Source organism: Myotis myotis, unplaced genomic scaffold (genome assembly GCF_014108235.1).
Source record: "Myotis myotis isolate mMyoMyo1 unplaced genomic scaffold, mMyoMyo1.p scaffold_m19_p_3, whole genome shotgun sequence".
Taxonomy (NCBI): domain Eukaryota; kingdom Metazoa; phylum Chordata; class Mammalia; order Chiroptera; family Vespertilionidae; genus Myotis; species Myotis myotis.
Window position 1 is genome coordinate 171,730,912 of NW_023416335.1, and position 21,625 is coordinate 171,752,536.

A 21,625-nucleotide genomic window follows, 5' to 3' on the forward strand; every position below is an offset into this window, starting at 1 on the left:
AGGAGGTCCCCCAGAGTGGCAAGAAGTCCAAGCCAGTCAACAGGGACCGCTGCATCTCCAAGATGGTCCTGCGCCAGGACTCGGGTCCTTGTGGTCCTGTGGACCGCTCTCCGCTGGCAAGCAGGGGCTTCCTCCTGCTGTCACAGCTCACTCCCCCGTCCTGCAAAGACCTGCCTTTTCACAGGAGAACAATAAAATCCTGTATTTTTTCTAGTGAGAAAAAACTTTGTGAGAATTTAAAAATAGAACATATCATCCCCTTCATGTTTTATCCTGAATTCCTGAAAACTAGTTGTATTATAGAAAATTGAATAAATCCTCAAAAGAAAACTTTAGTTAACACTTCCTATAGTGGATTGTCCCATACACAGATTAATACAAAGTTTCATATTAGATGGATTCCATATGAATCATTTATATGTGAAAAAATGAAACATTATCATAAATTTTTAAAATTCACAAACAGGCTTTAAAAAATGTTTATTATTCCATTTAAATACAATGTTCATTTACATATTTCTCCATAATTGTCTTTTGTAAAAAAAAAAATGCATATAAATACAAAGTTACAATGAGAAATTTCACAGGAACAAACAGCTCCATCATTTCTGACTTTTTAAAACTACATAACAAATTAAAACATAGGTCCCTTTAAAAAGTAGAGTCTTTCAAGGTTAAGAATTTGATTGCCCTCCATTTTGTAAAACATATGAAGAGATAAATTGGCAGTTACAAAACAGTCACAGGAAAGGAAGTAAAGCATAGGGAATGTAATCAATCATATTGAGATCGCTATGTATGGTGCCAATTGGGGTACTGGAAATATTGAGGGGAACACTATGTAAAGTATATGATTATCTAACCACTAAGTCATATACCTTAAACCAAAACAAAATAAAATTTCACAAAAGAATTTGATTACCCTTAATATAAACAAATCTAAAGTCTTCATATAATAAAATGCCAATCAGTTCTGAAAATACTAAATAGACTAGTAATCCAACCATAGGGAATTGTTTGAAATGATTTACCAAATCTTTCTATTTAAAGCAGAAATGACAAATTGTCATCTATATATTTGGCCCCAATACTCCTATCATAGGACGATATTTTAAAAATTTATGTATAATTTAGAAAACTACGTTAGGACATACCCATCATAGCTAAAGCTCCTTTCTTCTTCGGCAAATTAAAGAGTGTTGTATACTAGGCCCCATGGTCTGGGTGGAAATTGTAGGACTCTACAGTTCTGAAAACAGGGTGTCTGCCTGAATGATGTAGGATTTGCAGGGCCAAAAATTTAGAAAAGAGATGAGTAGGAACATTAAAGCACAGAAGAGTAGAAACAGTGAGGAGTGGGGAGTGGCCTGGCTTAGCACTGAGAATCACAATAAAAGCATGAAACTATCACTGGAAGAACTGAACATTGCATTTACATGTTATAAAACTCAGGGTATCCACAGTCACAGGTAGAGTACCAAAACAGGAAAAGACGGAGGGCTGGATGTGAGGGCTTTGACAATGTGTGACATTCTCCATCAGTACATTTTGTGGTTTCATGCCACATTCTTTCAGAGGGAGTAAAGTTGTAAGATGCATTGTTTGCATCAGCAACCAATTGGCTTTCATTACAATATAGGATTTTATTAGTGCAAATGCATTGACTATTTACAAGCATATATGATAACTGTATTTAAAAGCAATCTGAAGGAATATATTATATGAGAAACTGTCCAAATATTTTAATCTACTTTGCAGGAAATCTGGAAAGTAATCAAGCTATAGTCTTGTTTTAAGCACAGAATGTAAAATAAAGTTTACCTTCATTATGGATAACAAAACAATTTTAGACGTTGTAAATTGTAGCATAAGTGCTGTAATTAAGTACTTTTTATAGATTTTCTTTCATTACTTAATTCATAAAATTAATTAGGATACATAGGAATTATAATATTACATTTTAAATAGATCTTTTTCAATGGTAACTATTTTTACAATATTTACCTTTAAAATAAAACATATAAACATTCCTTCATATACACATGAGCTACTTCAAAGAGTGGGAATACCCTTTTCATATGTAAACATTTTTTAAAGAAGTATTTACAAGAGATTAATTTTTCCATCCAAAGATAAAAATATGTGCTATCCCTCCTATTCAACAGTTATTCTTCTCATTCTTTCAGCTAATTCTTTTCTCACTTCAATATGTTTTTCTAAATTTTGCACTTCATGTGGAAGATTGATGTCCCAAATAGACAAGCAAGATTGTAATTCTAGAAAGATGAAAAAAATGAAATAATGTCTCAAAGATGTGCCATAGGTATTTTTATTTTAACTTCATTAATTTATATTCAGTTACTTTGGACAAATGCGTATATAGAAATATACCTACATATAATGTACTAAATTATTGCCATTTATATATAAAGATTCCATTTGGGAAATATTTTTTTTTAGTTGTTAAACTAACAACTAAATTTTTAAAAAGAATATGGACCTTTAATAACCTAACATCTAATTTTCTTAAAGAAATAGAGCTTTTCAATCACTGTTCAAAATCAGGCATCAAATGGATAGGTAAGATGCAAGGAAAAATGTCCACATTTAGTTTAAATTTGGGCTAGTTCTAATTTTATAATGGCTGATATCTCTACTTTGTCATAAAATAAATATTCAACACCCCTAAATCACTGAAACTTAATTTTAAAGATTTATGTCTAAATTATTTGCACTATAAAGAAGCTATCAATTAAAAATGCTTAAAGTCTTATAGCATATGTATTACTTACTATAAATGTATAAAACACATATTATAATCATCCATATCATCAAACTATGTTTGGAAAATAATATCCTATTAAACATACCTTTTTGGTGTTGCGTATCTTCAGTATTTTTCCAGGTATATCCCAAAACCAACATGGCATTTTTAAGGCTTCCTTTACCAAAATTAAAAAAATAAAAAGAGGAGTTTTCTGTTAAAACAATATAAGTTGGACTAAAAATGTACAGTTCACATTTTAAGACACAAAACCTTGGAATTTAATTTATATATTACTTTTTCAGAGACACCTAATTATATTTAATAAAAAGCTCTCCAAGAAGACCAGAAACTCTTTAAAGTTAGAAAATTTGTGATCTACCCCTTTCTATAATTTTTATTAATTGTGTGAACCTGAGAAAATAGCTTAACCTTCCTGAAAAATGGGTTTAATATTTATACATTACCCCTCCACCAAAAGTTATATTACATAAGATTGTGTGTGTGTAAGTATTTTCATAAGGCACTGGCCAAATGGGAAGCATCTGGATGGAGAGCGGCATGGATGGATACACGGATACTCTGTCACAAAACCATTCTTCTCCTCAAGTCATTCATTAACTTATTCAACAAATAGTCACCAAAAGTCCCCCCATGTATGAGGCCTAGGCCAGGCCCTGGAAATAAAGGAGGAAACAAACATATGCAAATCCAACCCACAGGACTTTATGTTCTAATGAGGAGATTAGTTACTAATTAGTAACTATGTTAACTAAGCAGAAATGCAAACCCTTGAGGCAGTATGAAGCATGGTACTTAAGATGGACTAAACATAATTCTAGACCAGAAAGAGCTGGGAGGAATGTGGCCAATGATGTAGGCTAGAGAGGTGGGCGAAGCCAGATCATGCTCCATCTTATATGTTATATTTAAATTTATCTTTATTTTAAAAATCAATTAAACCCATTGAAATCCCACTAAAATGTCAGTAGGGAACCACCTCGATGGGTCCCAAAGTACATACAAATTAAATTCGAGGATGTAACCACCCTGGAGGAATAAGCTTAGAGAGCAACTCACTACAGACCATCTGCTCTGCTTGTTGACTTCTATCCTGACAGTCACCAGTCGCTAGCAGCACCTCATTCTAACTCCTGGGCAACTCTGATATCCATGCATGGAAAATTGGGAACGGGGAGGAGAAATACTTGTCTCTCCTTAATATATTCCTGTGAAACAATTTACTATTTTCTTCACCCTACCAAACAGTTTATTACTTATCTGCCAAAGCGACACGAATTCTACTTTCACAGAACTTAACCCCATAATGTTACTTTTGTGATAAACTTTGTACATATACTAATATTATTATTTTAAACCAAATAATTAGCGAAAAGTAGACAATGAAATGTGATTATTTATGTAGAAAATATTTTTCATGCACCATCACGATTTCATCGTATTTAAATAGCGAAGTAGGAGCAAGGAAAGATAAAGTCTTGGGTAAAACATCATGATTTGTCAATATTTGTAGATTGAGGAAGGAGTTCAGCATATCTTGCTACAACAATATAAATTTATTTATAGAATAAAAGCCAAACGGAATTCTTTAACAAGGGTGGGAAGCTTGAACTATAATAAAAATAAACATTTGCTTTAATTTCTTTGGGCAAAAGTAAAAAAAAATACTCAACATTGTCCATTTCCCATTTGACCTTAGGTATAAAGAAAAAAGAGGAAGTAAACCCAGACTTGGGTGCTCTTGCAATAATCTGCCTCTCTTATGGGGTGGAGAGCATCGACTCTCTCCATTTCTTTAGTGACCCTATTCAAAACGTGTCCCAGCCCTATGCTGCACTAGGTGAACTTCTGAGACACTTCAAGTGACACTGGAAAGTGAAGGAAAAACTTAAATTAAAGATCAACAAAGTTTATAGTCTTAGAGAACATGCGAAAAATCCAAAGGAAAGACACGTGCCTATCTGCGCTGTCATCATGACTCGGACAGAGTCACAGAAGTCGTGAATTATACGGATGAGCCTGAGAGTCGAAAGGTCAAGGAGTAGCATGTAGCCTCCCCCGGTTCCAATCCAGAGAGCACTGTTCTTCTGTAGGCAGAGAGTTTTCACTCTCCCCGAGTAAGACATACTGTGTTTGGACTCCTTGTTCACTTTCACCATTTCCTCCCTACAACCGTGAAAAGAGTATGCATTAATGCTTTTTCAATGATTAACTGATAAAACAGATGTGTCTATAGATATTCACAAATACATAATATTTTAAATTATGAATACATAACAGTAGACTTTATATATCATGAACATTATACAAAACTAATTTTGCTTTACAATGAATGCCACCTGGCCATATTTTTCTCCTTGAAGCACAAATTATCAAACATAACACAATAGCCCCTTAACTTCAAGAAATTTTCAACTCAATATGATAAATACAATATCTATAAATAAAAATCCAGTATAAAAAGAATACATTTTTCCCAATAAGAAGAAAAAACGTTATTTTCAAAAGCTTTCCATGAAGTATAAAAGCTTCAAAGAAAAATAAAATTATAATCATTTATATGTAAAAGATATCCATACAAACCACCAATTTTCCCCCTGAGCTAACAAATAAGTCATCACAAAAATGAGGTATCAGAAATAAAAGGATCCTAATAATTTTGGATCTTTAGGTGGTAGGAGACCCTTTACCAGGCAGAACTGTCTGCATATCTGCGCAAAAATCTCCTCCCCAAGCAGAGAAAAACTGTCAGATAAGAAGATCCTAGGAAAGTAAACTTTGAAGTCTCCTTTCATGGATATAGGGTCTAACCTAAATGTTCTTCAGAGTATAAAAATGTATTCAGAAAAAACAAAAGTAGAACATGGCTACCAAGTGAAGCTGGTGATGGCCCTATTTCTTTGCAGTAGCAAGAAAGGATGTGCTTGATGTCAAATCTGAGGTTGTCTCAGACACGCTCACTGTATCGGACTGAGAGCTGGCTCTCAGGCTCAGGTTTGGTCCTCCCTCCATAGTTAGTGCATTGGTCAGTCCAGTGCGCTCCCCCCCCCCATTTTTTTATATTATTTTACTTTAGAACACAGTATTTTGGGGCCAACAGTCTAATTATTAGTAATATTAATACTACAATTCTACTAGATGCACAGCCAGCAATGAATCCAGTATGGTCATTTTTAATAATATACTATTTTTTCATGAGAGAGTATTCTCTATAATACTTCGAAGAAACCACAAATATTATGCTCCTATCTTTTTCCCCAAAATGACATTTGCTGGATTCCAAGACATGGCGTTGAAAAGCATAAACAATTTTGTTTCTGGGGGTGTTTTTTTTTTTTCCTTTCAACTTTGTATTGAGAGGGAGAAAGGAAGAAATGTAAGTCATACTTGCCCCGTCTGTAAAATTTGAAGTATAAAGACAGCTCTTACCGGCATAAAATAAAGAACCAATGACATTGGACCTATAGTCACCAATAATGTATTGTACACTTAAAATTTTAAGAGGTGGATCTTGTGCACCTCCTACAACAAAATAAAATTTAGAAAAAAATCCCAATGAATTTACTTTAAAAAGTGCGCACAGTCTATTAGTTCACAGAGTTTTTCCGTTTTCTTATCCCACACTTCCACAAATGGGCTATTTTTCTTAGCAATGTAGAGAGCCCTGTCCGCCACCACTGCTATGATGTTGGAGTCACTGACAGCTGCATAAGAAAACCTAGGAGGGGAAAAAAGAAGGTCACTACTATTCATTTTTCTTCTATTTTAACATGCAATGTGAGCCTGAATGAGTTCTTAATGCACGTAAAATATTAACACCATTTTGAAAAAGAAACAGGCAGGTTTTTTTTCCCACTTTTCTAATATGAACTAAAAATATACCTTACTACGGTACTTCACTTATTTTCGGTCACTTTATACTTTTCACTTGATAATAACATAAATTAAAGATCACAATTAATGTTTATTTCTGGTTTTAATTTTAATTTCAGTTTTATCTTGTTCTTTAATATTTTTTATTGATTTCAGAGAAGAAGGAAGAGGGAGGGAGAGATAGAAACATCAATGATGAGAGAGAATCATTGACCATCTGCCTCTTGCACATCCCCTACTGGGGATTGAGCCCACAACTCAGGCATGCACCATGAATAGGAAATGAACCGTGACCTTCTGGTTCATAGATTGATGGTCAACCACTGAGCCACACCAGCTGGAGCTTATCTTGTTCTTTATAGAATTTTATACTGCCCAAATATCCAAACCATCCTAGTTTCAAAAGGAAATGTCATCATATCAATGACTTTATGATGTGGCAAGAAAATTCCATTGTGTTAAAAATTAAGTGTTAGCCATCTATACCTAGAGTTATAAAACGTAAGTTGTTAAAATAAATTTTAGTGGCAACATCTGCAAATATTAAAGCAAAAGGTACCTTTGTATCAACAAAAGCCAGTCAAGTTATAAGAGAAGAAAAAATCCACATCTTTCCCTCTTTGAAAATAAAGAAAAATGACAAGCATTTTAAAATATCAATTTTTCAACCTAGCACATTTGGCATTTTATGTATTTTGCAAACAGATTGGCTAACATAGGCCCCATCTGTATTGGCAAACTTCTAGTTAGCCTTTGTGGCTTAACTTAAATATCAGCTCCTGTGAAATTCTTCCCTGACCTATAAAAATAAACTAATCATTCTTTTTTTCTGCCACTAGTGTAATATTATAGATCTTATCTATATATATATAAAAGCCTAAGCAACCTGCTGACTGGCCGGTAGCTATGACGCGCAATGACCACCAGGGGCAGATGCTCAAACCAGTAGCTATGACACACACTGACCACCAGGGGGCAGCCGCTCAACACAGGAGCTACCAAGCTGGGGTGACTTGGCAGCTGTGATTCTTGGGTGATGCAACCAGAAGCAGAGAGTAGGGAGCCCGATTCCAGAGTACATCACCCGAGAACTACCCTCATGCAATCCGGGACCCTTCAGGGGATGTCGGAGAGCTGGTTTTTGTCCAATCCCCACAGGCCAGGCTGAGGGACCCCACTGGTGCACGAATCCATGCACCGGGCCTCTAGTTAAATATAAAATTGTATTAGTGTGTCCCTGATGCTAAATTGTATATGTAAATGCTTAAGGACAAGGACCATGTCTTTTCTCTAAGCTCTTTCTGTAATTTTCTTGTTTAGTCATCCAAACATGCCTTTGAGATAATATATATTACAGTCCTCAGGTAAGAGGGAACTGGAGATTTGAGAAGTTCTTGTCCAACTTCACATAACCCATACATGGCAAAGCCAATATCTGAACTATGATTGTAGCTCTTCTCTACCACTGTACAGTGCTTCTCACTGAAAAATGTAATAAACAAGAACCACCTACAATGATTCACTTGAAATACAACTTTAAAATTGAAACAAGATTTATATTTTATTTTATTCTTGCTTGAAATTGGTATGACTCACTCTGTTGTAGAAGGGACCATCAAATCAACAGAGGATTTTATACCTGAGTGCCTATGTTTCCTACAATCAATACTTAATAGACATTCTCCAAAACATTATCCATAGATAAAAATAATGCCTTGCAAATTCCTTTTCTGATTTGATACAGAGGTAACAAAATTGTTAAACAATGAGATTGATAAATACTCCTAAGATTACCATAGGTTTTCATATTTACCCCAATTTTGATTAGGCTGGGTGATTTTTTAATGTCCTGCTGCTTTCTGGAATTTTCTGTTTTCTATAATAAATGTTTAATTTTATAATAGAAATATAAATTAAGTATTTTAAAAGATTTTCATTTGGGATTATTAACAGCATTATTGACTTGATTATAAAGAATAACACAAATACAATGATAAATTAATTGCATATGCAGGAATAACTTACACCTGAGTCGTCCTGGTCTCAATGAGTTTCTGAATGGTGAAATCATCAGAAAACGAGAAAAGTTTTGTGCCACATCCTCCCCACATAATGTTTTTTTCAGTTGAATTCACGGATTCACTCAAACACATGAGTGGAGTGCTGATATTTCCTATATTGAGTATCTTCAAAGGAGCAGCTCCTTTACACTTTGCCAGAAAGAGGAAACACATCCAGTTTATTGGGTATATGCAAAATGAAACACTGTGAAGTTTAAGCTTTCTAAAGACTGCTTTCCCATCTTATAAGGTTACAGGTATTAAAATAAAAATTCAGGATACATTTTTTCAAAGGATTTATAAAAACAGGATTCAATTCAACCAGTATTCAAAATACGATCCTATAACCAAGCTCTTCACTTCTCCAGGCAAAAATTGTACCGGAAATAACCTGCATATTTTGCTCTACTTCTCTGTCTCTCATTAGGTGATAAGTTTTTTGATAACAAGGAGTATGAAGGGGTAGAATTCTGAATGAATAGTTGGAACCACAGATGAATGGAGGGAGGGAGGAATAAATGCTCTAATGATAAATGAGAATCTATAGAACAGAAAGTTAAATGATATCTTCAAAGCTAAGGAAAAACTTGATGGCAAACCTGATTTAAAACTTGTTTCCTTTGTTTTTTCCACAATATATTTATAAGTAATTATCAACTTTGCTTACATACAAATAGAATTATTCATATTTCTCACATTATACATCAGATCTCATTTATCATTTTATCCTTAGTTTATTTCATATAAAGCATACACTCAATCAGCAAGTATTTATAGAGGATATACAGTGTACTAGACTTTATGAAGCAATAAAAAGACAAAAAGCAGAATTTATGATCCTTGCTCTCAGAAAGTTTATAATCACTTTAGAAGGAGCTGAGGATGAGAATAGATAAAACAAATAACTTAAAATAAATTTGGTGTAGAATGTATTCAACATTTACCTTAACACTTTTATCTTCAAAAATTGCTAAGTTGCCATCAGCAGTTCCCACCAAAAGAAAATTTTTTTGCTTGCTAAAAGAAAAAATGTCAAAATTGTTAGAAAAAGAATGCTTACCTTGACCAAGGTGGCCTTAACCTTTTCCCTAGCTTGATTAAATCTTTAAACAGGTTTCTTCCTGACTATAGGCCCTTGATCCCTTTTCTTACATCATTTACTTAAAAAAAACTTACAATTGTAATTCTTTCTCAGCCCAGTTGAGATGTAAATCTTCTTCTAGCCTCTTGCCAATTATATAGGCCTTTCTCAAGAATCCTGGAGCCCTCCCTTACAAATATATTCAAGGAAGAGTGGCCCATCTCCCAGTCTCTAGGGAGGGTCCCAGCCTAACTTCAACAAGGACCAATTTGCCAAGACAGATGGCTCAGTCTCATTCACTACTTCCCTTCACCCCAAAGACTTCCAGTACTTTCCCACTGCTCACTCGAATAGTTAAGAAAGGGGTCCTAATATAAGGTGACAGGAGAAGATTTGACTTTGAGTGGTGGGCACATGGTCCTATATATAGAGTTTGTAAATTAGAAATCCACACATGTAACCTATATGTTCATGTAGACTAATGTAACCCCCATGAAATCTATACTAATAAAAGGTTAATATGCTAATTAGACCATGTCGACCAGACAGCTTCTGGTCATCTGGTCCTCCTTCCAGACAAAGCCATGGTGGCGGGGGCTGAGGCAGAGGTGGTTAGGGACGATCAGGCCAGCAGGGGAGCAGTTAGGGGTGATCAGGCTGGCAGGCAGAAGTGGTTAGGGGCAATCAGGCCAGCAGGCAGAGGGGTTAGGGGCGATCAGGCAGGCAGGCAGGTGAGCGGTTAGGAGCCAGCAGTCCCGGATTGTGAGAGAAATGTCCTGGATTGGAGAGGGTGCAGGCCGGGCTGAGGGAACCCCCCAACCCCACAACGTGCATGAATTCGTGCACCAGGCCTCTAGTTTAAAATAATAAAAATAAAAATAATTCCCCTGGCTTTTATTTCAGCAGAGTTGAGTCCATTCTCTTTCCTCTATTCCAACAGTCTTCAATAAAGTCTTCTTTGCTTGTTTAACTACATCTGATGAAATTTTTCTTTGACAATATTCAAACAATTGCAACTTTAAAATTTCAAACATGGTTTACTTGAAATGTTCAGCTGCCAAACACTTGGGGTTCACATTTTTCTAATATTTATTTTCTAATATTTATTGACTTACCAAAGAGAAGTTTGGGGGTGCAATAATCTTAATGGCTCCTGGAAATCATCCCGCCATATAGATTACAGTAACTAACCTGTTACTCACACCTGAATTTATGCCACTTAGATAATTTCCTTTGAGATAAGATCCCAACAACTGACCATGATTAAGTATTTTCACCTATTAACAACTTATGCATTTATTTGACTTTTTTTTCCAATTTGATAGTTAGTTAACCCATATGTTTTAGATTGACACAGAACAAGCAATTGAAATATACATATTCAAAGAAAGAATGAACAAGAAGTCATCTTTAAAGAGGTCCTGCAAAGGTAAGTTGATGTGAGGAATGATAAAGAATGGAGCAACAGCTAAGATAAAACCAGGAACAAGGCTGGTGGCCTAAAGAAATAATTGGCCTTTTTTATAAATGCCTCAGTTTGATCTGTATACAGAAAAATAAATACCTTAGTGGCTTCCCACAATTCCCTTTAACAATGGGAAAATGTTACAACTGAGCAATCTTTGCTGATGCTATAATAATTTCCACACATTAAGTCATCTAAAAGATATGTAAATTTACCCCAATGGTCAAATTTACTAGTGTACCTTTGTTTGGAATTGGAATTGCAATGCAAGCAAGTAACAGAATCAGTCATCTTTTCAAGGGTATGCATCTTTTTCCCATCTTCAGAATTAATGACAAGGAGCTCGCCAGACTGTGTCCCAGACACAATCCAGCTTTCCTTTTCCACAGGCAGGTGCACCAAGGCGAGGCACAGTATTCTGCTATTGGTAACTTCCTATTAAGAAGAGAAAAACACTCTAAAGAAACTGATTCTAGCTTAAGTGACCAGAAATTACAGAAAATAAAAATATTCTGCCAGCCCTAACCAGTTTAATTCAGTGGATAGAGCGTCAGCCAGTAGGGGGTGTGTAGGAGGCAGCTGATCGATGTTTCTCTCTCATCCCTCTCCTTATCCTTCTCCCTTCCTCTCTGTAAAAAAAAACAATAAAATATATTTTTAAAAAATATTCTGCCATCCACATACTGAACTCTTTTAATTTCTCTCTTTTGCTTTTAAAAATAATACCAATTTTATTTAATTTTCAACAATAAATGAGTTAGCTGGCAAACAAGCTTTGCCTATCTAGAATGCATCTGAAACTAAAACTGGAAAGTGAAAGTTATTTCTCACCATTTCACACTCCATTGAAGTAATAGGAGATTTTTCAATCTTAAAAGTAATATTTAGGCACATGTATTTCAAGACAACAGTGAAAAATTAGGTTATTTATAAAATCTAGAAATTTATTTTATTTTTGCCAATACAACATATTGCAGAAGTTGTGCCCAGAGCCCCTCTCTCAGTCAGTTGAGAGCTGCTCTGGGTGTTGGCTACTAATAGCTCAGAGTTGCACCCTTCACAACAGAGCTGTCCTCAGCTTTCATTAGCTCGGGAGGTTATACCAGCTCCCAGAAATGGCTGGGAAGTTATACCTCCTCTCTCCTTGGGAAGATTGTAGCCAATGACTGGTTGATATATGGGAATAAAGACTGGCCCCCATGCCTCATGGAGGGATAAATCTGTGCTCTTTTTTCATACTCCAGAATTTCTTATGGATAAACCCTGAGGCTATCCTTCCTCAAAAATACATTTTTGTTAAGATTTCCCCCTGCTCTTTCTGGCTTCCTATACTTAAAAGTTTCTCTCTCTTCACCTGGCCAATGTGGCTCAGTGGTTGAGCATTGACCTATAAACCAGGAGGTCATGGATCAATTCCCAATCAGGGTACAGCCTGGCTGGTGGGCTCTATCCCCAGGTGGGGACGTGCAGGAGGCAGCCAATTGATGATTCTCATCATGGATGTTTCTATCTCTCACTTTCCCTCTCTCTTTCCTCTCTCTGAAATAAGTAAAAACATTATTTTTTTAAATTTCTCTCTCCTTAAATCACTCATACAAGATTTTCTGCCTCAGTCTCCGTTTTTAGAGACCCTGGCCTACGACACACATATACTGCAATTTCAAAACCAAACACATACTTATTTCATTTCAGATGAATACTCTTGTTCTAACAGAAAGCCAATTTAATAATACCCCTAAACTAGCTCTTATTTCATTCTTCCTAAGTAACTTTTAACTAGTACATGATTTAAGGTTATCTAACCACTATGCAGTACACCTGAAATTAATAAAAAATAATATTGAATATAAACTGTCATTGAAAAATAAAATATAATAATCTGCAAAAATAAGTTTTCTACAGCATCTCTAATTTAAAGAGTATTTGGATTTACCTCCGAAGTAAGTCTTTCAGTAGTTAAGTCAAGAAGGGAGAGTTGGCCTCTGTCTCTGGGCCCGCAGCCCAGCCAGATGCTGGCATTCTTGCAGCTCTGATTTGCAGCAACCATGCACTCCACAGTGAAGTTTTTGGGTATGGATATGTGTCTCATCAGACAGATTAACTCCGCCGAGTTCAAAATGTCAAAGACCTGAGCAAGTTTAAAAATAACAAAACAACGCACATCAAGTTAACACAGGTGCTTTTGAAAGACCGGATTCTTGCACATAATGTAGCCCTAAATGTTACAGCTCTATCAAGAAAAACCTAAACCTGTTAGCTAACCTCTGACCCACGCAGAGCAACAAGACTAATACTGCAAACCTATAGATAAAATCACATTAATATAATACATCTTTTTAAACTGGGCATGATATATACTCTTTTTGTATATGTGGTATGTATCGTAACTTGAAAAGAAAATCTGCAAGGTGGCGATGACGGAAATTGAGCAGGGTCACCCAGTTTTACGCTGCAGAGCCACATCATGTTCAAAAGTTACTTTGGAAGATAAATACTCGGGACAACTGAAAGGAAAATGAATTTTGATCTTTGGTAACAAAACTCACAACTCACTTCTAGATTCTGGTTTTATGTTTTTCCTTCAAGCACTAAAGAACTAGACAGACAGTGTAGAGCCTCTGTAAGGAAACAGAACTAGGAATCAGGAAATTTGAATTAGAGCCACTGCCTGCCCCTCACATGAGACCCTGAGAAAGCCCCTTATTATCTCAGTACCTCATCTGACAAAGGTGATGAGTTTACCCATCTTGCTTAGTATATATTGCAGTTAAAAAATTAAATATGTCAAAGTTTTCTAATTATGTCATGTACTAAAAAAATTCAATATAAAATACAGGAAAAGTATACTTGAAAATAAAAGGAAGAAAAAGTAAAACAATAATTAAGCTATGAAAACTTCACTGTGAAAATGTCTGTGTGATTAAGAACAATGGTAACCACAATTAGAAAACCAGTAGTGTTAGTAGCCAAGATGATTATAAAAAGTTTGATAAAGTCAGTGAAATGTGTTCAGCTATTTTTAAGTAGAAAATTTTAAAGTTTAACAAAAATTTTTCAATAAATTACTATACAAAATCAAAGTCCACAACATAAAGACAGCTCTTATTTTGATCCATTAAACTCTATTCTGGTTTAAAACATGTACGAGTTCTGTTTCCAATAATGTGTTAGAAGAGGTTATTTGAAAACCTTTTGTTGTTGTTGTTAATCCTCCCGTGAGGATATTTTCCCACTGATTTTTAGAGAGTGGAAGGGTGGGGGAGGGGAGAAAGAGAGAGAGAGAGAGAGAGAGAGAGAGAGAGAGAGAGAGAGTGAGTGAGTCATTTATGTGAGTGAGACACATTGATTGGTTGCCTCCTGCACATGCCCTGACCAGGGCCCGGAATCAAGACTGCAACTGAGGTACGTGATCTTGACCAGAATTGAACCCACGTTAATTTATATTATATAAAATGAAATATATATATAATTTATATAATTTAATATATTATAAATTAATATAAAACTTATAGAAAATAAAAATATTTTAAAAATAAAATAAAAAGCCTTCCATCCATGGGCCAATGCTCTAACCATTGAGTAACCGGCTAGGGCATGATTACATTTTAAATATTCTGTAAATACAGAAATCTAAACTGAATGGCAAAATCATAAAGAAAAGAAAAGCAAGGATTGCACAAAAGCCAGCACAGTGCAAGGATTAAGGGAAAGGAGAGGGGTGCAAGCAGGGAAGGAGGGTTTGAGGGGGCTTCTGAGGTGGTAATGCTCTCTCACTGTGTGTCTGTGCTGGCAGAGGACACACACATCTGCTTTATACTTTTCTGAAATGTGCATGTTTATTTATGTGTTTGAGTATATGTATGTGGGGATTTTTATATATGTGTGTATGTATGCATGTATTTGTTGTTCTGTTCCAAATACTGATACATTTTGACCACAGTAATACCTGGGCAGATGTAGGCCTTTCTTGAGGATTTTCTTTTAAACACCTTTTAATTAACTTCTCAACCATAGGCCACGGGGCACAACCATATTCTTTAACTGGATCTAAAACGTTCAAAAAGATGCTAGAACATTAGACAAATCAGAACATTTATTTTATTTCCACTCAGTGTGGAAAGACCCAGATATTTCAAAACACTGATTTATATAATCCTATATTAATTATGAATCTACTTATCACAAAAGCTAATTTTGTTAGCATTATCTCTAGTTGAGACATTAAAAAAGATTTATGGATTTTTTTATGGTAAAAAAAAGACACTAATACCAATTGAATAAAATACTGTATTTTCATTCCACAGCTGTATTTCAAATAGACTGAAAACATTTTTTGTTCACATAATAATTAGACTCCTATAGAAGTGCTTTTTATTTGAATATTAATCGTCATGTCTCCACAGTCTGTTTGTACACATTTGTTTTTTGTAAGAGAGATGCCATTCTTCTGGTTGAAGTAAAACAGAAACCTGGAAACTTTGACTGGAAAGATAACTGGTAAATAAGGGACATGACCCAGATTGTGTCAAAAGTTTATTCAAATGAGAATAAATTTCCTTTTGCTGGGAATCTTTAAAGTCCCCAAAAGGAGAAAGTTAAAACTATATTCCTGCATATGGCATATAGTGTACTCTCAAAAATATTTCTTAAATGACAGGGGAAGCAGAAAATATGGGAAACAATTAAATATATTTAAAAGAGTACTTTGTCCTGGGAGCTGAAATAATACTCAAAGAATGAATGAAAAAGTTCTAGAATTTCTTAAAAGCATGAACATTCAAAATGAGATTTGAACTCATTAAATACCCATTTACTAATTCTTATAAATATTTACTACTAAAAATTATTATTATAAATAATTCAAACTTCCATTCCTGCATATACATTATTTCACTCCAAGAAAATGAAAACACTCCAGGCAAATGGGCACATGGTAACTTTTTATGGGAACAGAAGTCACAACACCTGAAGTTTTAATAGCATGATCCTGTTCTGAGCATTCTTCTAAATATACACCAAATAAAGCAATATTGACTTGGGATTTATAAAAAAGCCTAGCCTAGCCAGTGTTGCTCAGTGGTTGAGCATCTACCCATGAACCAAGAGGTCATGGTTCTATTCCTGGTCAGGACATGTGCCAGGGTTGCGGGTTCAATCCCAGGTAAGGGACATGCAGGAGGCAGCAGAGCAGTGATTCTCTCTCATCATTGATGTTTCTATCTCTCCCTCTCCTTTCCTCTCTCTAAAATTAATAAAAATATTTTAAAAATAAATTAAAAAGCCTAAAACTGCTACTATACTCATGTGATTTTTATTTGTATCACAGATGTAAGAATATTCATGCACTACGCAATTATCATCTGTGAAATGAATTAGGTACACAACTACAATTAAATAGCTTTTTTAAAGGATATTTTTTAATCCATTGAAGATAAATAAAACTTACCTGGTAATTTGCCTTGTATTGCCAATTCATCAAACTCATTTGGAAACTTCAAACCCTCTGCTATTCTACCTCCAGTTGTCAAAATGTCATACAGTAGTAAACCAAATGAATAAACATCAGCCTGTTGGTTATAAATTACATTTCCTCTAGCAACTTCAGGTGCACGAAAGCCTGAAAATAAACAGATATATTAATAAATATGCCCAAACCAGAGCTCATATACCTAAGGAGACATATAATTAGGCATATATGCTAATGGAGTGTCTGGGAGATGAGTTCTAAACTAGGCCATGTCAACTCAATAAGAAAACACCTTGATCAAGCAATTAACAGTCCTGTCCCAGGACATTTCACCCCAAGGTCGATCTTGAAGAATAATAACAATAAGCATTCTGTAAGGAATTATTAAGTAATGTTTCAAAATTAAAGAAATGAAACTTAATAGGAAAATAAATCTCTATTATTTTTCTCCTTCCAGGGAAGTGTTTCAAACACAGAAAGGGGCAGGAGGGCGATTTCTAGACTTCAAGTGACATTAACATGGCTAAAATTCTGCCTTCATTATTTTGAGAATGTGTGACTCTGCTCCCTCTACTCAACATAAAAATAAAAATGAAACTATGTCTAAAACAAATAAAGTCCCTCTCAGGAACTTCTATCGTGTGGCCTATTGAGAAGCCCTGCTCCACACCTACTAAAGTAGAACTCTGAAGGTACCACCCAGTGAATACATTTTCTTAAGCTCTACATGTTATCCAATATAGAGCCGAAATTGAAAAACACTTAACTAAATAACCCTTCATCTTCCATCTATCACTTAACTCATACCAAATTTCCTGAAGGTATCTGAATAGGGTATTTTATTCCTTAGTTCCTTTTGCCTGGAATGTCTCCTCCCACTCCTTTTTCCCCCCCTTTTTTCCAAGCCTTCAAGCTTATTTTTAAGATATAAACCCAGAATCACCTTCCCTAGAAGGAAGTCCTGATGACCTACAGCTCAGGGAATCACTTGCTCCTTGGGGCTATCACCAGGCTTTGAACTAGATTTCCTACTGACACTGACACAATGCTTTATGATTATTTGCTTCCAGCCTTATTTCTCCTGGTGGAATGTATGCTTCTGGATAGCAAAATTTACACTTATTCATGCACATTCCAAAATTCACCACTAGAGTAATTGTAAACATACTTGGGGCAACTGCAATATGCCAAGCCTTGTTCTAGTATATGCATTATTTCCTTTTTACCCTCAGCGACCCCATGAGATAGACATTAGTTCCCTCATCACAATTTACAGCAATGAAAACTGAGCGCCAGAGAGTGAATTTTGATGAACCCCAAATAGCTATTAAGTAATAGCACCAGTTTGGTATTTGGTAAACTGTCAATAAATTATTGCCAAATGCATGAACAAATAAATAAATAAATAATAAATAAATAAATAAGGATCATTTTCCCTTAGAGAATTATCATAATAATAATGTTGAAATAATTGGGAAAATATGATTCATTGTCTAAAAACTATTTTTAAAGAAATAATTTTTCAGATAAGCCTGATTTAACAAATGCAATGAGTATATAAACAGTCATAGATCAAAATTATGAGCGATTTATAAGCTATGTCTTATTTTATATCTTTCTTTTTCACTTTCAGAGAAGTATAAGTAGAACACGTTACATAATCTCTATCAGATGATAGTGAATAACCAGAGACTAACATTTTTATTTACCCAAAGACTGTTGCATTTCTATGGATGAGTTGAAGCCATCAGTCAGCGATGATCTCAGTCAACAGTACAATTATCACAGGACCCAGAACTGTCACCCCCAACAGGATATAGTATATCCATTTGTCTGAGTTAAGGTTAAAGGTCTCCAAGTTACTTCAAGTTGAAAGAATCCATCCCCTATTATCTTTAAAAATGTGGACACATTGCACTGTGGTCGCTGCCAGTACCTGAATTGTCTCAGAGTTATGAAAAAGGGTTTGTGAACCTGAACTTGGCTTGCTTCATGTTTAGGTTGGGGTCAACATTACCCAGGTTAAAACTTTTGCTGTTCCTTTTTACAAACATCTCTGGAGTATGTAAGTATTGTAAAAATCCAACTTTTAAAATAGAACTTGACAAAAAATAGTCTCTCTTTTTGTTTTGTTTTCTTTCCCCTGGAAAATTACATCAGTTGATTTTTTTTTTTTTTTTTTTTTTTTTTTTTTTTTTTTTTTTTTTACCCTACAGAATACAACGATCAAAATTACAATGTACTAGCCCTAACCGGTTTGGCTCAGTGAATAGAGCTTCGGCCTGCGGACTGAAGGGTCCCAGGTTCAATTCCGGTGAAGGGCATGTACCTTGGTTGCAGGCACATCCCCAATGGGGGGTGTGCAGGAGGCAGCTGACCGATGTCTCTTTCTCTCTCATTGATGTTTCTAACTCTCTATCCCTCTCCCTTCCTCTCTGTAAAATAATCAATAAAATATATTTTTTTTAAAAAATTACAATGTACTGGTCACAGTTCTTCACACAGTCAGCGAGTGTCTGCACACAATGTGACAGGCTTCAGGGTTCTCTTCATGCTCCTGACCTCACAACTGAAGACACTGTTGCCATCTTGAGGGAACTGTCAAGGAAACCATATCCCCCACCTGGTGTGCCCTCCGATGTTTTGATGCCCATTCTGCAGCAGTACTGAGCAATCCCGTAGTCAGCGATCTTGGCGATGATGGCGGCATTGGGATACAAGGTGAAGAGCAGCACATTGTGGGGCTTCAAATCCCGGTATATGATCATGGCCGAGTGGAGGTATCTGCCAGAGAAAGGCACAGGTCGTCTTACTAAAATGTGATTGTGTCATTATAAGTTTAGTCAGGATTTTCTTAAATATGTATATCCATTATGCAAAGCATTAAAAATTCTGTGCTGTTTGACCCTCAAAGTTAAAAGATATTGTAGAAGGAAGTCCAATACTATCAAGCAAACGTATTCCTTAAAAATAAAAACACACACAATAACATCAAACGAGGTCAATCCTGATAAGTGATTTATACTTAAGCCACAACCACTTGAAACAAATGACCAGTTTTCGAGACTTTTTTTTCATATACCTTAAGAATTACTTAAAAGGAATTCTCAATTCCTTCAATGATCACATGAGTATTTTTACTAGTTGAAAATGCAAATATGTTTAATACGAGTTGATAGGATAGTGTTGTAACCCCCATTTACTTAATAGTTTTGCTTTTCTTAAAACCATATAGAAGTTTATCTCAGATTTTTACATTCTCTTTATTCTATTTCTCTTTTTTTTTTTAAATATATTTTATTGATTTTTTACAGAGAGGAAGGGAGAGGGATAGAGAGTTAGAAACATTGATCAGCTGCCTCCTGCACATCTCCTACTGGGGATATGCCTGCAACCCAGGTACATGCCCTTGACCGGAATCGAACCTGGGACCTTTCAGTCCGCAGGCCGACGCTCTATCCACTGAGCCAAACCGGTTTCGGCTATTTCTCTTTTGATATTTATTTTTACTGACTAAAATGCTACCTAACTTTTGCAAAATATTTTCTGCTTTTCAATAGTAACAATCAAAATAAAAACACTTTTCTAGCTTTCAATTTGTATCCTTTAGACCTAACTTAAACCTGATTCCATTAAAAATTAAGGTTGACAAATAACATTTTGGGTAAGACTTGGAATAAGTAAAACATTTTCTTGGGAAAAGTAATACTGGGTGATGTTTAAATCTTTCCTTTTAGACTGATCCATAAGCAACTAGAGCTGGATACTGATGATAAAGTTAATAAAACTAGTTAATATAAAAAATAAAATAAAAGGTTTTTGCTGTTTTTATTTTATTTTATTTTTTCCATCACTGCAGCCACTGTGGAAAGCATTATAGATTTAGCTCAAAAAATTAAAAATGGAATTGCCTTAGGGCCCAGCAATTCCATTTCTGGGAATTTATCTGAAGAAACCCAAAACACTAATTTGAAAGAATACACGTACTCCTCTGTACATTGCAGCATTATTTGTAAAAACACTAAAATAAAGCTTTAATCTCAACCACATCTTTTCTATTCTGGAAACATGGCCTGGGGGCTACTACTGTGCTCCAGCTACTACAGTAAGTCAATTATTGACCCTCCTTATACATTCACAAAATTCACACTTTCTCCACCTCTATCTTCTCTCTTCTATGCTGTCAAATATGCCATAAATCTCCATGTAATCTTCCAAGTTTATCATGACCGACATTGTAAGAACAATTTTTCACAGTTCTTAATAAAGATAAATATAAACCCTTTGTTTGTTTGTGGTTTTTTGGATTGGGATCACATTAGATTAGCAAATATTTACTCCATTATCTAGTACCAATCACTGGCAGAGGGACTAGGAGGAGCAGAAAGGAAGCAATACCCTGAAATTTCCATTGCATGATGGCCCAGTTGTATGCATCATTTAATTACATCAACTAATGCAGTAGAAGATTCCCTTCCCGGATGTAGTTAGGACAGCTGACATTAGGCCTATTCATTTCGGTATACGTATTTTTTGGCTGAAAAATAAGATAAATGTACTAATGATATTGACCTTAACAATAAGGAATGGACATAAAAGAAAATTTACTAAGGGCTTACTAAAAGGCCATTAGTCACCCTTGCCCTGCTGAAGAGAAAGCTGGGAGATTAAGAAGAAAAAAGTTAAAGCCAAGTAATGAATAATTGAAGAACAGCCAAATCCTTCATAATGCATGCCTCTTACAGAATATTTATAGAATACACTCTCAGAATTCTTCACAGAGGTTAAAAAAGTAGTTAAACTTAATTTGGAATAATGTCAGTGGGAGGGAAAGATTATCTGGGTTAGTTAAAATTTTCAATTATAGAATTTAATCTTTAAAAGTACAGTTTTA

General features: G+C 35.1%; 1 protein-coding gene across 6 annotated transcripts in view; it reads right to left on the reverse strand.

Moving 5' to 3' along the window:
- Window positions 1–463: 463 nt before the first annotated feature.
- Window positions 464–21,625, reverse strand: part of LRRK2 (leucine rich repeat kinase 2) — a 122,357-nt gene continuing 101,195 nt past the window's right edge. For 3 of the 6 annotated variants that reach the window (XM_036297040.1, XM_036297038.1, XM_036297041.1), the window contains 11 exons: window positions 19,355–19,515; window positions 16,711–16,881; window positions 15,211–15,311; window positions 13,198–13,392; window positions 11,506–11,699; window positions 9,663–9,735; window positions 8,684–8,868; window positions 6,351–6,503; window positions 4,743–4,951; window positions 2,871–2,942; window positions 464–2,276 (listed from right to left, as the gene is read on the reverse strand). In XM_036297040.1, the coding sequence (XP_036152933.1) occupies window positions 2,155–2,276; window positions 2,871–2,942; window positions 4,743–4,951; window positions 6,351–6,503; window positions 8,684–8,868; window positions 9,663–9,735; window positions 11,506–11,699; window positions 13,198–13,392; window positions 15,211–15,311; window positions 16,711–16,881; window positions 19,355–19,515 (1,636 nt within the window). In that variant the 3' untranslated portion in view covers window positions 464–2,154. Of the gene's footprint in view, window positions 2,277–2,870; window positions 2,943–4,742; window positions 4,952–6,350; window positions 6,504–8,471; window positions 8,535–8,683; window positions 8,869–9,662; window positions 9,736–11,505; window positions 11,700–13,197; window positions 13,393–15,210; window positions 15,312–16,710; window positions 16,882–19,354; window positions 19,516–21,625 lie in introns of those variants that run through there. The other 3 variants (XM_036297042.1, XM_036297043.1, XM_036297044.1) reach the window with 3 other exon arrangements.